The sequence below is a fragment of the Oncorhynchus masou genome, chromosome 22 (assembly GCF_036934945.1).
Source record: "Oncorhynchus masou masou isolate Uvic2021 chromosome 22, UVic_Omas_1.1, whole genome shotgun sequence".
Classification (NCBI taxonomy): Eukaryota; Metazoa; Chordata; class Actinopteri; order Salmoniformes; family Salmonidae; genus Oncorhynchus; species Oncorhynchus masou.
In genome coordinates, this window is record NC_088233.1 from 31,891,118 (window position 1) to 31,906,862 (window position 15,745).

The 15,745-nt window shown below is 44.0% G+C and overlaps 1 protein-coding gene across 4 annotated transcripts in view; it reads left to right on the plus strand.

Annotated features, from left to right (window-relative positions):
• The window catches only part of scaper (S-phase cyclin A-associated protein in the ER), a 133,794-nt gene that overhangs the window by 107,622 nt on the left and 10,427 nt on the right, over positions 1 to 15,745 (plus strand). For all 4 annotated transcript variants that reach the window (XM_064929909.1, XM_064929910.1, XM_064929911.1 and 1 more), the window contains exons 24-28: positions 4,909 to 5,032; positions 6,959 to 7,188; positions 8,937 to 9,092; positions 11,994 to 12,234; positions 13,919 to 14,068. In XM_064929909.1, coding sequence (XP_064785981.1) covers positions 4,909 to 5,032; positions 6,959 to 7,188; positions 8,937 to 9,092; positions 11,994 to 12,234; positions 13,919 to 14,068 — 901 coding nt within the window. The remainder of the gene's footprint in view (positions 1 to 4,908; positions 5,033 to 6,958; positions 7,189 to 8,936; positions 9,093 to 11,993; positions 12,235 to 13,918; positions 14,069 to 15,745) is intronic.

Here is a 15,745-nt window from a genome sequence, read left to right on the forward strand (position 1 = left end):
TTCTCTCTCGGGCTCTCTCTCTACCTCGTTCTCTATACAACCTGTCAGTATGGGCCAGCAGTGGAACCTAATCCCGCGTCTACAAGATAAGGCTTCATTATTCTCAGATTAACAAAGTGCCCGTTGTGTTTCCTGCTGGGTGAAGTCTGGCAGGTGGAGCAGGCACCAAATGATGGGTTCCAGCTGTGGGCGTGGCACGCGGTCAAATGGGCAGCCCAGAGCTATGTAGGTGGAGGAATGCTGCCTGTTAGGATGGATTGGCACTCGTGGGTCAACCAACACTACCTACATACTGCACGGTAACACGAGGCGGGCTAGCGTGGCACTTTACTAAATTGCTCCTCAAAATCATTGAGCCTGTCGTTGAGGGGGCACAGCAACAGAGATTCCAGGAGACTGGATGATATCAGGTGTCATGCTAATCATACCGATTTAGGTGGGATGGAGCAAAAGACAGATCACTGAGATTGCTCATTGTATGAGCTGCTGTAAGGACATTGTTCAAACGTGCCTTTGACATTCTCGCCATTTGTTTAAAGTGGGTTTAAGACATGCCTGATTATCTGTGTTACAAAGCAATTGCATGCTCATTAAATGAGCAGTTGACTGAGTCTATTGTGAGAAGTCGGTAGGATGTTCATAACTTCAGATCTGACTGTTTGGTTGAGTGTGTGTGTGGTGATTCGAATTAGAATGGAATGGATTCCTATCCTAAAATTCTTTATAAACTGGATGGTTCGAGCCTTGAATGCTAATTGGCTGACAGCCGTGGTATAACAGCCGTGGTATATGTCGTACACGTATACCACGGGTATGACAAAACATTTAATTTACTGCTCTAATTACGTTGGTAACCAGTCGATTAATAGCAATAAGGCATTGCTTCGTGCCTAACAGCCCTTAGCCATGGTATATTGGCCATATACCACACCTCCTTGGGCCTTATTGCTTAAATATACACGGAACAAAAATATAAACGCAATATTTAACGTGTTGGTCCTATGTTTCATGAGCAATGTACTAAGGAGTATTTCTGTCTGTAGTAAAGCTGTAGGAACAACTCATTCTGATTGGCTGGGCCTGTTTCCCCAGTGGCCCAGTCATGTGAAATCCATAGATTAGGGCCAATTGAGTTCATTTAAATTGACTGATTTCCTTATTTGAACTATAACTCAGTAAAATCTTTGAAATTGTTGCATGTTGCATTTATATTTTTATTCAGTATGATATAATTCATAATATATTATCTTCTACCAAATGAAATGCATGTTCTACATAAGATTGAACATTGTCTGCATACATTTGATATGTTGACATTTACAGCTAAATGTGCCTTTAGATCCATCTCTGTCCTATGGGTTTGTGAAGAGAATGGAAGCAGTCAACAGCTGTTTTTCTCTCTAATAAGATTAAAGAAATGAGGGATGTGCCCTTTAATCTGCTGGATAAGGGTGGCAGCCACCTGGGGACTGGCCTGTCTCTCCCCCCCCAACTCCCAACATGGATAATGACATTCTGGGTAGGGCAGCCTCCACTTACGCATGGAGTAAAACCAGGGTGCTATGGTTGACAGGTTATTATAGAAACATTGTGAAGATGGTGTTTGCCTAATCCATTTCGGGCTTTGCTTTTGTAGCCTATTATTTACAAGTTATTTAATAAATACTGACATTTTGTCATCATTCATCTTCCATTTAGTAGTCTGTGTTTTAGGACTGCTCTCTTGCTCCCTCTCCTCATAATTTCTATGTCTTATAGATTTCCGAGGCCTTTTCATGTAGGACGATGTCAGTGTTGTAACAGGATCAGCCTACCCTGTCAGTTAACCTTCCCTATGTTTTGACACCCTGTCTTGTTTAATTCGATAAGGACACCTTGCATTCCATCACAGTAACTGAAAGAATCTTAACCTGAAATGGATTTTCTCCCTTCTGTGTCAGGCATGGGAGTGATAATAGCCTGGTTTCATCTCTGTACATACAGAATGAACACATTAAAAGCAGCACAGCATCAGACTGAGAGGAAAGCTACTATTTCATTCCATTGGTTTGCAGTGTTTCCAATGGTGGAAATCTGTCACTGAAAAACTGACTTGTGGCTGAATTACAAAATTATAATTTGAGGCAGCCCCGGTTCTGGTCGGCTGCCCAGAGAGCACAGTTTGGTGGGGTTCTCACGTTACTTCACTTTAGCCCAATAGAGGCTGTGTTATCATTCCACTCAACCATGATGGCTGCCTTCTTCCACCCACTCCAAGACTATTAATGGACAATAGAATTAATGTGGCATTTGTGTTTTTGTGCATTCCTGGAAAACAGATCTTATTAAGCGAGGCGTTTGGCAGAAACAGGGATCAACACACCAAATCATGTTGTTTTGGTTTGCATTTTCTCAGGAATTTGTATTTAAAATGGTGACGGAAAAGATCCCAACATTTTATTTGGCTAGAATGCCTATACACATACAGCATATGATACTCATATAGTAAGGTGTTTAAAAGTTTTAAGCAAGCAAACCCCAGAGTTCTTAACCAGACATTGATGGGACTATTTGGATACTTTCCCATTACTCACAATGTAATACTTCTCACATTATCACCAAATTCTATGTCTGACAGCTTTACACTACAATGTCAATAATGATATAGAACAAATTACAGATCTCCCCACTAGCATATGAAACAAGATGAGTAATTTTGGTCATGAGGAAGTTATTGACAGACCTATCAACCTAGGCCTACATCAGTCTCTGCTATATTCTAAATGCCAACTAGGTTGGAGTGGAAATGCGTTGCAGATGTGAATGTTGCGGGAGATATCAAAATGTTTACCAGTTGAAATAAACATGGCCTACTCTTGAATAGGAAAGCCAGATTCCATTCTTCCTCAGAGCAGATAGGACACGCCACTCTTCTATTGGCTAAAATATACAGATGTCAGAAAATATTAAGTGATGAAACAAGGGGGCGCAGCAGTCAGAGCAGAATTATTCATCAGTTATCTGTGGCATGAATCTTCTCATAGGGTTTGTTTAAAGCAGACATAATACAGAGGCCTGCCTTTAGGCTCTGAGCTGAGGAGCTGCTGAGAGGAATGGCCTTATCGCCACAGAGGAAGCACTGCAGGATCAGACTCCAGATTGGAGTGACTGTGATTTGCACCGAGCTCCACTGGTTCTGCAGATCTCTTGTCTTATTACTGTCCCTAGCTCTGGATAACCAGTTGACTAGTAGTGAGGGGGTAGAGCTATAAGTATACTGAACAAAAATATAAACACGACAAGTGTTGGTCCCATTTTTCATGAGCTGAAATAAAAGTTCCCAGCAATGTTCCATACACACAAAGTTTATTTCTCTCAAATGTTGTGCTCACATTGGTTTACATCCTTGTTAGTGAGCATTTCACAGGTGTGGCATATCAAGAAGCTGATTTAACAGCATGATCAGTACCTTGTGCTGGGGACAAATAAGGTCACTCTAAAATTTGCAAGTTTTGAGGGAGTGTGCAATTGGCGTGCTGACTGCAGGAATGTCCACCAGAGCTGTTGCCAATTAATTGAATGTTAATGTCGCTTTAGGGAATTTGGTAGTACATCCAACCGTCCTCACAACCGCAGACCTCGTGTAACCACGCCAGCCCAAGACCTCCACATCCAGCTTCTTCACCTGCGGGATCGTCTGAGACCAGCCACCCGGACAGCTGATGAAACTGTGGGTTTGCACAACCAAAGAATGTCTGCACAAACTGTCAGAAACTGTTTCAAGGAAGCTCGTCTGCGTGCTCGTCGTCCTCACCAGGGTTTTGACCCGACTGCCGGTCGGAGTCGTAACCGACTTCAGTGAGAAAATGCTCACCTTCGATGGCTACTGGCGTGCTGGAGAAGTGCTCTTCAATGATGAATCCCAGTATCAACTGTACCGGGCAGACTGCGTGTATGGCATTGTGTGGGCGAGCAGTGTGCTGATGTCAACGTTGTGGACACTGACCCATGGGGGCAGTAAGGTTATGGTATGGGCAGGCATAAGCTACGGACCACAAACCCAGTTGCATTTTATTGATGACAGTTTGAATGTGCACAGATACTGTGACGTGATCCTAAGGCCCATTTGTCACGCCATTCATCCCCAGCCATCACCTCATGTTTCAGCATAATAATGCACGGCCCCATGTCGCAAGGATCTGAACACAATTCCTGGAAGCTGAAAATGTCCCAGTTCTTGCCTGCATACTCACCAAACATGTTACCCATTGAGCATGTTTGGGATGCTCTGGATTGATGTGTACGGCAGCATGTTCCAGTTCCAGCCAATATCCGGCAACTTCACACAGCCATTTGAAGAGGAGAGGGACAACATTCCACAGGCAACAATCACCAGCCTGATCAACTCTATGCGAATGAGATGTCGCTGCTGCATGCGGCAAATGGTGTTCACACCAGATACTGTGTTTATGATCCACAAACATATTTTTTGTTTTTAAGGTATCTGTGACCAACAGATGCATATCTGTATTCCCAGTCAAGTGAAATCAATAGACTAGGTCCTAATTTATTTATTTCAATTGACTGATTTCCTTATATGAACTGAAACTCGATAAAATCTTTGAAAATGTTGCATTATATATTTTTGTTCAGTGTAGTTGATATGACTGGGTTTCTGAATTCTGCTTACCTACTGTTACATAAATGACAGTATATACTTTCAACCCTTCCAAAGATAACATTGTGCCCTTAAGGAACCACACATTTGGTGGAGTGTGTTTTGGCTTCCTGATTACTTCAAATAGCCATGTCAATGCCTGGGGATGAACACCTACACTGTAACACTAGTGTTGAAATTTAACTATTTAGTTTGACTTCTGACAAGGGATTCATCTGGTTCTCCCTCTGTCTTTCTCTCGCTCTCCTCAGGTCCCTATGTGCTGCTGTAAACATATACTTTCTGGCATGCTCTCGCTGCCACCTCAACTGCTCCTACGTTCTGTTCAGCAATAAGGTAGCCTCCCTCATGGACCTGCTGCTGCATCAGCTCACAGTAAGTGTCTTTTCACCACACCATAAAAACATCACTTATTACTATCATTATTGCTATGATGGCATTACATTAAATGTATGTTCACTTAAACAACGCATGTATTATTCAAAGATGTTATTTGTATGGAAGCGTAAGTCCCTGAACGTTGTGTAATACTTACGAAGGTTGAATGTCATGATCAGAACTGTAGATCGTATTCCCAAGGACCAAGCTGTTTAATGAATCCCTCTCAATGGCTCTGTCTATGTAAATTCTCCTGACGATATGCAACACTGTGAGTGCTGAAAAACCATGGCCACATCGCCAGCATTTGTTCCTTCCTGGCACAGTGTTAATAAAACACAGAGACCCACGCTACAGTACAAATCCTGGCCCTGCCACCACCTCAGCCTCCACCTCAGCCACACAGAGACCCACGCTGCAGTACAAATCCTGGCCCTGCCACCACCTCAGCCTCCACCTCAGCCACACAGATACTTCTGGGCTTTAGGGAATGACAGACTGAAGCAGGCAGTATGGTGGATGGGTTATATGTCAGTCAAAAACCTTTAGCACTCTTTCAGAGACTGTAAACATCTAATGGTGGTGACTGCACAGACCGGACAAGGCAAAGACATGGGCTTTGCTACATGCATGAACTCTTGGGGCTTCCTTCTCCAGCCCTGACTTCCAATTCAAAGCAGTCATGTTTCCTTAGGGCACGGAGGGGGAGGTTAGTCTGTATGCTTCAGATTATATAAAACGTATATCCCCACAGCTGCTTTGACAACTGACATGTTAAACAGGACAACGTTAACTTATTTAGACGTCTTGGACACTGACGAACATGGGACTCATGAATAGTCTGCGTAAGAACGTGTGTGTGTGTGTGTGTGTGTGTGTGTGTGTGTGTGTGTGTGTGTGTGTGTGTGTGTGTGTGTGTGTGTTTTTTGGAAGTGGGTGGAGGTAGAGTGCCGGCGTCTGTGCTTGTCCCTCTTTAATTCGATTTGTGGAGAATGTTGGTGGATTTACTAACGCTGTCAGCATGCTGCCCTAACCATTAATTTAAATGAGATGGTTCAGACATTTTGCCTGACCTTCTCCTTATTTCTAAAACTAAACCTTAACCTCAATATACACACACACATGCAAAAATGTCACTGAACTAAAAGGGGATATACACTCCTGTCACCAGAACACCATGACCTGAGTCTTTATATACCCTGAGACTCTTAATATATCTTCATAAACATTTCTTGGAATATTTCAGATGCTTGTGCTCTTCTGGTAATAAAGAGTTTGGGATAACTAACATGAAAATATGACATTTTTAAAAAGTCCACAATCATGTCAGAGGAATCAGTATGCTGCAATTTCTATCATCCCGTCTATGTATATGAGGTATGGGTAAGGGGAGCATTTGGTTTAATATCACAGATGATGGTGAACACAGACCACCCCCCTGTGTTAGTTCCAGTGGTTTTCTCTACAATCTCATTATCCGGTTGTCTTTCCTTGTTACCAGGGATGGAATACCTCTGAGACCTCTCATATGGCAGCAGCAGTAGTCTGGTATGACCCACACCTGATGATTTATACAATAACACTTGTGTTGTTGTTCCCATGCCGTATCAGGATCCCAACCAATACAAATGGCCTTGGCCTGTGTTGTAGAAGTCAAACTGAGGTTGCAATGAGCTGGTCTTCTGTTGAACTCTGCTGTTGGTGGATAATGTGACTGCCTGGGACACTGTCAGTTTTGCACTGTGATCGATCAATGTCAAGATTCCTTTTTTGACAGAGGACTTGGCAAGCTGACAAGGACAAGCCAAGGCTGTATGTGATACAAGCTAGCTTGAAAGAGCAGGTATAGAGCTACTGGTACAGACTGTACTGTGACATAGAGGTTTACGGAACTCTTGACTGACCACACTGTCTTTTTCTCAGCTGTTCGTCCCAGATGAAGACAAGTCCATCTTCGGTCGCAGTGTGAACAAGCAGGTGTTTGAGGGGCTGACCACCGGCCTGCTGCAGACCAGCGCTACCATCCTGAGTCTTATTCTTCCCTATGTTCCCGAGTGTGGCCGCGGAGACGCCCCTCGCATCCTATCACCAGACACCAAGACCAAGACCTCCCCTATGGAGCCATTCAACACCCGGGCCCATGACCTCATCAGGTAAGCTCTTCCTCCTCTCTCTCAAACCACACATTACGCTACTACGGCCCTCCTCCCTGTCACAACACCTCTGTCCTATCTCTACTTTCTCCTTTAGGGTTGATCTGGGGAACCACTGAAATTAAGCCAACTTACTTACTATCAGAAATAGCCTTTCGTTGAAAAGATTACTACAAAAGGTCAGCTCCCTTTAGAAAAGGTCAGATAATGTTCTTGCCAGGGGCTTGGAGTGAGGGTGAGAGAGGGTGTCCTCTGGTATCTGTCCAAAAACTACTTTTTCACACGTTCTGGATCAAACTCCTCAGCAAAGTAATATGTCATGTTTTTTACTTGAGGCAACATAAACAAAGAACACTCCTGAAAGTTTGCAACATCCTCTTGAGCGTGGCCTTTGAGTAGCAGGGGCTGTGTCTGTCCAGGCACTGTGGGGCGGTGAGGAAAGGCAGGCCCAGACCTTCGGGAAGAGTGGAGTCTTCACATCATCCCTCCCACAGCCAATGATTCATCTGACCAGAGCAGCTGCACCAGGCCTAACACTCATACTATGACCCAGTCGTAACCCTGGAGACAAGGGAGAGCCTGAGAAAAATGGTGTCGTCAGACTAGTAATCCCTGCAAGCAATGAAAGATTTACCTCCTCTGCCTCAAATTATGTATGTGATGGTAGGGAGGAAATAAGATCAAAAAGATGGTAACTTCAGCAACACTTTTTTTCCCCATTATGGTGAACTGTAGATCACACAGAAAGAGAACATCAGCATTCCCCTTCTAAGTCTTCATTTCTCATTACCAATCACTCACCGGGCTTTGTACCATACTTATCTCCTACCAGTGTCAGAAACATACAGATGCATGTAGGTCATAAGTTGAAACACACAGGGACAAGACTGAACAGCTTTTCAAACAGACTTTGGACCAGGCATTGTGCACAACTGTGCGTGGAAAGCTCCTTTCAGCTCTAGTGAAGTTGTGGAAGAGGATGAAGTCATAACAAGGGGCCGTGGTTCAAGTGTCAGATGACCTATTGTGGAGGTTGAAAAAATAGGAATTACCTGCCTTGAGGAGCCCATTTTGATTGACAGTTCCAACAAAAAAAGGTATGCGAACGAGGGAGCGAGTTGAGGGAATAAGCTAAGCGGAGCCCGAGAGGGTAAGGAATGAACTCATGTAGTGTAGAACAGTGGCAGGCTTCCTGAATCTGGACTGAACTATCTGGTACATCTGGGAGGTCTTGTGATTGACTGCTGAGCCTCCCTGTCGGCCCCTATAGTGGGTAGGGCTGAGTGGGGTGGGAAAGGCATACCTGAGCTGTGAGGCAGCCTCAGGTCAGTAGACAGTCAGGGGCCTAGCTCTGGGCTGGCACAGGGGGGCACAACCACCTTCTAATGACTTATTGGAGTCAGAAAAAGTATGAAAATGTATGCTCTGGATAAGAGCATCTGTTAAATTACTCAAATGTAAATGTAAGGATTCTGTTACGACAGAATGATCATGAGACCTGTCATTGGCAAGACAAATTGGTGATATCACACTAATAACAGGGAGTATAGAGGGCTTAGGTGAGAGATCACATTTCAACTGTGCTGCCGGTGATTTGCACTCAGTGAGGGCCTTTGTTAGGATAAAACATATGTCACAGAGACACTTCTTGAATGACATCAAATATTTAATTGTGAAGGTTTAGTAATTTGTTGTTTATTTCCTGTGAATTTACTCTTATCCTCCTTTTGTATTTGTCCCTCTCTCAGTTATGTGGTGAACATGGGTCTGATTGACAAGCTGTACGGCTGCTTCCTGTCTGTCCAGGGCCCAGTGGACGAGAGCCCCAAGATGTCCACCTTCCTCCATCAGGCTACCGCTCTGCTGCACGCCATGTGTAAGCTGTGCTTCGCTGTGACTGGCCGGTGGGTGGCAGCCGTCTCCCTTCCTCTATGACCCTCCTCTCCAGACATCCCTGTGAAAAAATAAATAATCAAATGTTATTTGTCACATACACGTGTTTAGCAGATGTTATTGCGGGTGTAACAAAATGCTTGTGATTCTAGCTCCAACAGTGCAGCAATATCTAACAATTTCACAACAATAGACACAATTCTAAAGTAAAGGAATGGAATTTAGAATATATAAATATTTGGGCAAGCAGTGTCAGAGCGGCATAGACTAAGATAGAGTAAATACATATGAGATGAGTAATGTAAAATATGTAAACAGTATTAAAGTGGCCAGTGATTTCAAGTCTATGTATATGGGGCAGCAGCCTCTAATGTGCTAGTGATGGCTATTTAACAGTCTGATGTCCTTGAGATAGAAGCTGTTTTTCAGTCTCTCGGTCCCAGCTTTGATGCACCTGTACTGACCTCGCCTTCTGGATGATAGTGAGGTGAACTGGCAGTGGCTTGGGTGGTTGTTGGCCTTTCTGTGACATCGTGTGCTGTAGGTGTCCTAGAGGGCAGGTAGTTTGCCCCCGGTGATGCGTTGGGCAGACCGCACCAACCTCTGGAGAGCCCTGCAGCTGCGTTCGGTGCAGTTGCCATACCTTGCGGTGATGCATCCTTCCAGGACGCTCTCAATTGTGCATCTGTAAAAGTTTGAGGGTTTTAGGTGCAAAACCAAATTTCTTCTGCCTCTTCTCCCAGAGCCCTCACACATGGCAGTTCAGAAATCTAATGGCAGGCGTGACTCACTATTGAATCTTTTAAGTCCTCCGTCCCATAAAGACTGGTTGTTGGAACCCAAACAAATACACAGCCTACTTTTTAATCGCACTCAGTGGTTTCCTTTAGTCTGAGCGCTGGCGAGGCCATCGTTACTGTTGATGGAGATAGGCATCTACTTGACTCCAGTGCTCTGTCACTCACCATAAACCCTTGCCTCCAGCACACTGGGGGAAACCCACCCACGTGTGTCACTGTGACCACCCCTAAGAGAGGCACAGTGGCGCCGCTGACAGAGGCTAAGCACACAGACTGAGACGCAATACTGACAAAGATAGCATGACCCTTAGTAGAGGTATGCTGCCCTGCTAGTTAGACACGTGTCATATGGGTACATCAGATCCCTTTAGTATCTGTCGTGTCACAGTTTGAATTAGGACAGATGTATTTTAGCTCAAATAGTTCAGGTCTGTTGTCAAAACCTGGCATAAGTCAGTATCAACAGGACTGATTTACGTACAATACTGTAGATGCTGTTCTGCGAGTATACCTCTCCCCTCCAGCTGCTGTGTGCTGTAACAGTGCCCAGCTGCTTCACACCAGCACGGGGAGTATTGCTGAGACTGTCACCTAATATCTGTGAGAAAACACAGCACCATAACTTTAATGAGCGGACAGAGCGATGTTGTGTAATAATCAACACCCTGCTAATCCAGCCAACTATCTCCATTCTTACCCGTTCCTCTGTGTGTTCATGAGATTATACTGGAGAGAATGCATACTATGGTCCTGGAATATTTCTGGTCATGCCAGTTGCTGTGTCAAGGGATTTAATTGGCATTAGAGACCATGTATTTGCCGAGCTACGAATTGCCACACAGAGCTGTTGGCCAACATCAAGTAACAGCATGTACAGTGGGTTCCATCCAGAGGTCAAACGGCCTCTTCTCTGCCTGCAAATCACAGCCTGTGCAGCAGGAGTATTCCTGAATTTCCTGTCAGCGCTAGCTCATGGAACTCTGTAAAACAACGGGAGCGATTTGAGATGAGTTTTCTCTGATGCCATTGACTTTGATGTAGTGCTGTTTATCTAGTTTGAAAGAGTACATTTTGTACTCTATTTATAGACGTTTGCATTGACTGGCCTCCAGTCTTATGAAGAGGGCAGCTGAGGCACCAGAGCAACGTCTCCTTCCAGCCAATTCAGTATTATACTCCGGTTTTGTTCTCACCTGTGATGTGTACTGAGAGGATGATGTTACCAATCCCTTTAATCTGCAGGGTGGCATCCTGGCTAAGACGCACGAACACGCTGCTTTCAATCCTGTAATGTGTGCCTTAATTAAATGTGCCTGAATACACAGCATGTTGCCAGGAAGACTCTGCAGCCAAGGGCAGAGGAGCCGTTGTCAGAGCTACTTCCAAATTCCTGTGTTCTCTGCCCAGCTTGGAGGAGCAAACTCAGATTCCGAATTGGTGAAGATAAGAGCCACATTTCTGTGTCACTGTTGTACTATTAAATAATATCTCTGGCTATGGTTGTAGTGGTAATGACCAAGCTTTTTAACCCTGATTATTCAATCATTTTCACTTGCACAGCTGAGCATAGACACCTTCTCACACACAGCCACCAGACTCCAACTTCTCTCTCTGTGTAACCAGTTAAGCCACTTGACCCGATAGGCATGCAGGGTAAAGAGGGCAGGCCCAATTATTTATATCTGAGGGGACAGCCCTGGTCTAGCGAGTAAATCTAGGGACCAGACTGCCTTCACTCTTACATCCTGGGTCTCTGGTCACTGCGGTGAGGAGAGCAGCCAACACCTTCTCAGGTTTACTGACTTTCAGCTTGTTGTCAAACTCAGCTCGGCTAGCTCGTTGCAGTTGCTGGCTGTAAGCTGAAGAGCTATGTTGTGAATTCAACTTCTGCTTGATATAGAATGAAATGAAAAGTCAGGATATTTTTAACTAAGCTTTTTAGTAGAAAGGAGATCTACTTCTTTGTAAGCAATAATGACTTTGGAGATCTTGTAATGTGGAGTACTCTGATCCAATTAATTTCCCTATATAACATTTCTGTCACTATGTTCATTGAGCAGAAATGAAATGATCATGTCACATGTTTATTTATATTCCCTGTATCCTCTGCAGGTCTCCCAGTATATTTGACAACAAGCGTGCAGACCCCACAGGACTGACAGCCCTGCTGCAGTCCACAGACCTGGTGGGTGTGGTGCACACTCTGTACTGCATCCTGCTCCACAGCTCCTCCCTGCCTGAGCCGGCTGCCCAGAGCCCACAGGAGCCCTACGCCCCCGGGGTCATCCAGGTGGCCCTAACAGGCCTCCGCTTCCTCAACAGCTTCGCCCTGCTCGACCTGTCTGCCTTCCAGGTATGACACACACACTCTCTTCTTCATTCTGAGGTACAATAGACACACATTCTCACACTTGAATCCCTCATCCTTCAGGTCCAGTAGATGATGTTGATTACAGTGACTGTAATCTCATAAATTATGCTGCGGTGCAGGTTTTTCATATATACTGGCCTTGCTGGTTACATAGGTGTATTATGCTGGACACATTCCACAGACTGACATTCCAAATAGGGGGTCTTGTCACCTTATGGCCCCTCTGTTTGATTGACTAGCACCCCCATATCCCTGTGCACAAGCATCAAGCAGCACTGAAAGTATCTCTCCTTCCTGTTCCTGGCAGCAACAAGGCCATATGTAACTGATCGGGGCAGCAGAGGCCAGTTCTCAGAGCTGCTGCCATTACGACTGGAGTATTTTTCCTTAGGATAAAGCTGAACTCTCGGACATAAACATGCCTGTCCCGTGACCTGGGGTCACCTGCTGAGGTTCAAAGGAGCCCAGTGGGTCAGCAGTGCGGATGAACCTGAGTGATTAGTGCTGTAGCCAGGGCCATACATTTTCAGCTGTGATGAAGAGAGGATGACAGCTTCACTGTGTGTAAACAGAAAGGTGTGAGGGAGAAAGTTGGAAAGTTATTAATTATTTTAATGCCTGTGGGTAATTAACATAGAGGCCGTTCTCCCTCGGCTCCGCCATGCTCAGGCTATTCAAAACAGCTGGAAGTCAGCTTCAGTACCATTTTTATGAACATTTTAAATAATGATTCTTTGGCCTGTGAGTTGTTTTCACCTTGTGGTTCACATTACCCCACACTAGTGCTGACTAATAAGCACTACAGTGGATGCTGAGCTGCTCCCTCTTCTCATTGCCCATTTTGCTAGGCTCCAGAATCAGCTACCAAATGGGGTGGATTTCAAACTGGAAAAGTCTATTTTGAAGTAAATGTATAATATTCATAGCATTTAATCATCAACCTTTGGTGCACATCAAAACACATTATATTCAGCCTTTGCATTCATTCACTGACAGACACAGTATAGACAGACAATATGGACAGACACAATATGGACAGACACAATATAGGGTTAGTTTGTCTTACTGTTCTTCCCAGGTCCTAAGACTGATTACATTGGGGGAGATGGTTATGTCTACAGTATGCAGAGTGTTATATTTAGAGTGTAGACAGGAGTGAGACTCAGGTCTGATAGCAGGATTGGGCCTCTCAGGTAAGTCCTGTTGTTTAGGAGACTGTTTACCCCCTCCTCTCCCTTAGTCCCCAGTCCAATCATCATCCATACACCCCAAACTGATTCCAGTGGTTTGTTTCTGTGCTGACCCTGTGGTGCTCAGTCATACTGACATGTTTAATAAATACTGTCTGTGGACCACTGATAGCATCTCATCTGCAGGGGGATTGGGGTCCCTCTGGTAGGACCCCCTGGTATTGGGGCTGGGGAGAGACCCCATAGCAGAGTCTCTGTACACAAAATCAACCAGTCTGTAGCCGCTAAAGCATAACCATCCCTCTCCTCTCTTTTAATTCAGCAAATCCAGCTTCTCGTACAGCATAGTGTTGATTTCTCTACTTTTTAGCACTATTGTTCATTTATCCAGTTAGTTTTAGTGTATGTCTCTAGCTAGCTAGTGTCTGCTTTGTGTTTGGTTTCTCAGTGGTGTTTAATTGCTGATGATGTTTCAGACTGTTCTAGGTGCCGAGGGGCTGTCCCTTGCCTTCCGCCACATAGTGAGCTCCCTGCTGTGGTACTGCTCTCAGCTCTCCTCTGAAGAGCTGCTGCAGGAAGTCATCATCTGTGTAGGCTACTTCACTGTCAACCACCCTGACAACCAGGTAAAGGTTTTAACATACACGACTGTGCTAAAATACAGTGAGCTCCAAACGTTTTGGGACAGTGACACTTTTTTGGTAGTTTTAGCTCTGTACTCCAGCACTTTAGATTTGAAATGATACAATGACTATGAGGTTAAAGTTCAGACTGTCAAATTACAGCTCTTTTTGTACATAATACCCCCATTTTAGGGGACCTAAGGTATTGGAAAAATGTGCTTTTGTGTATTAAAGTAGTGAAAAGTTAAGTATTTGGTCTCATTCATAGCTCGCAAAAGACTACATCAAGTTTGTGACTCTACAAACTTGTTACATGCTGTTAGTTTTGGTTGTGTTTCAGATTATTTTGTGCCCAATAGAATTCAATGGTAAGTAATGTATTGTGCCATTTTGGAGTCCCTTTTATTGTAAATAAGAGTACAATATGTTTCTAAACACGTCTACATTCATATGGATGCTACCATGATGACAGATAATACTGAATGAATTGTGAATAATGATGAGTGAGAAAGTTAGACGCACAAAATCATACCCCCAAGACATGCTAACCTCTCACCATTACAATAACAGGGAGGTTAGCATTTTGGGGGGATATGATATTTATGCCTCTAACATTCTCACTCATAATTTTTTACAATTAATTTAGGATTATCTGTAATCATGGTAACATCCATAATAATGTCGGTGTTCAGAAATATATTCTATTATTTACAGTCAGTTACTCCAAAATGACACTGCATTACTTTTAGTCCCCTAAAATGGGGGGGACTATGTACAAAAATTGCTGTCATTTCTAAACAGTTCACCCAATAAGGATGAAAATACCCTCAAATTAAAGCTGACAGTCTGCACTTCGGTCATTGTGTCATTTCAAATCCAAAGTGCTGGAGTACAGAGCCAAAACAAAAGTGTCACTATCCCAATACTTTTGGAGCTCACTGTATGTAGTGAAGTCAAGTGTTTTTTTTCATGAGCTTTAGTGTTGATGCTATTTGTTTAGTTTTCACCATGGATCGCTTTTGGACAACTGTTCATTTCACATGTCTGTTCTGTTTCAGAAATATGAGATGAATGACAGTTTGTCAAGATGAAGTCAGTGTGGCCCTGTAGCACCCCTGTCTTTCCATATGAGGATACTTCTGTTTCCTTTATATGCTTCTGATAACGTATCATTAGATGAAGAGAGGGTGTCGTTTTTTTGTGATTCATAAAAAAGCAACGAGCCACCTCTTTAACGATTCCTGTGTTGCCACGTCTGTGCTGTTGGGCTGTCTATTGTCCCTCAGAGTAACGGGGTCCATTGTTCTGTCCCAGTGGAGCAGCCAGTTTTCTCTAGTGTAATGTGGGTCCTGGCCTGGCGCTAAGGTTACTAGTGTTGCACGGTAGACCGAAACTTCAGTCATTTATCGATACTAGAACATTAAAAACTTCAGTCATTTATCGATACTAGAACATTAAAAAATTCAGTGAGTTATCGATAATAGAACATTAAAAACTTTGTCACTAGAATGTTTTGTTTTTTTGGTACATCTGTCAAATGTGTCTCACGTCATCTACTAAAGTCTATCAGCGCAGCTCATGTCCCCTTATAGCACCAGAGCACCGTGCCTGTTCCACTTACATGTTGCTAGCTCTAGCCAGCGGACTTCCTAAAATGTTACACATTTTGCCATTGGGCAT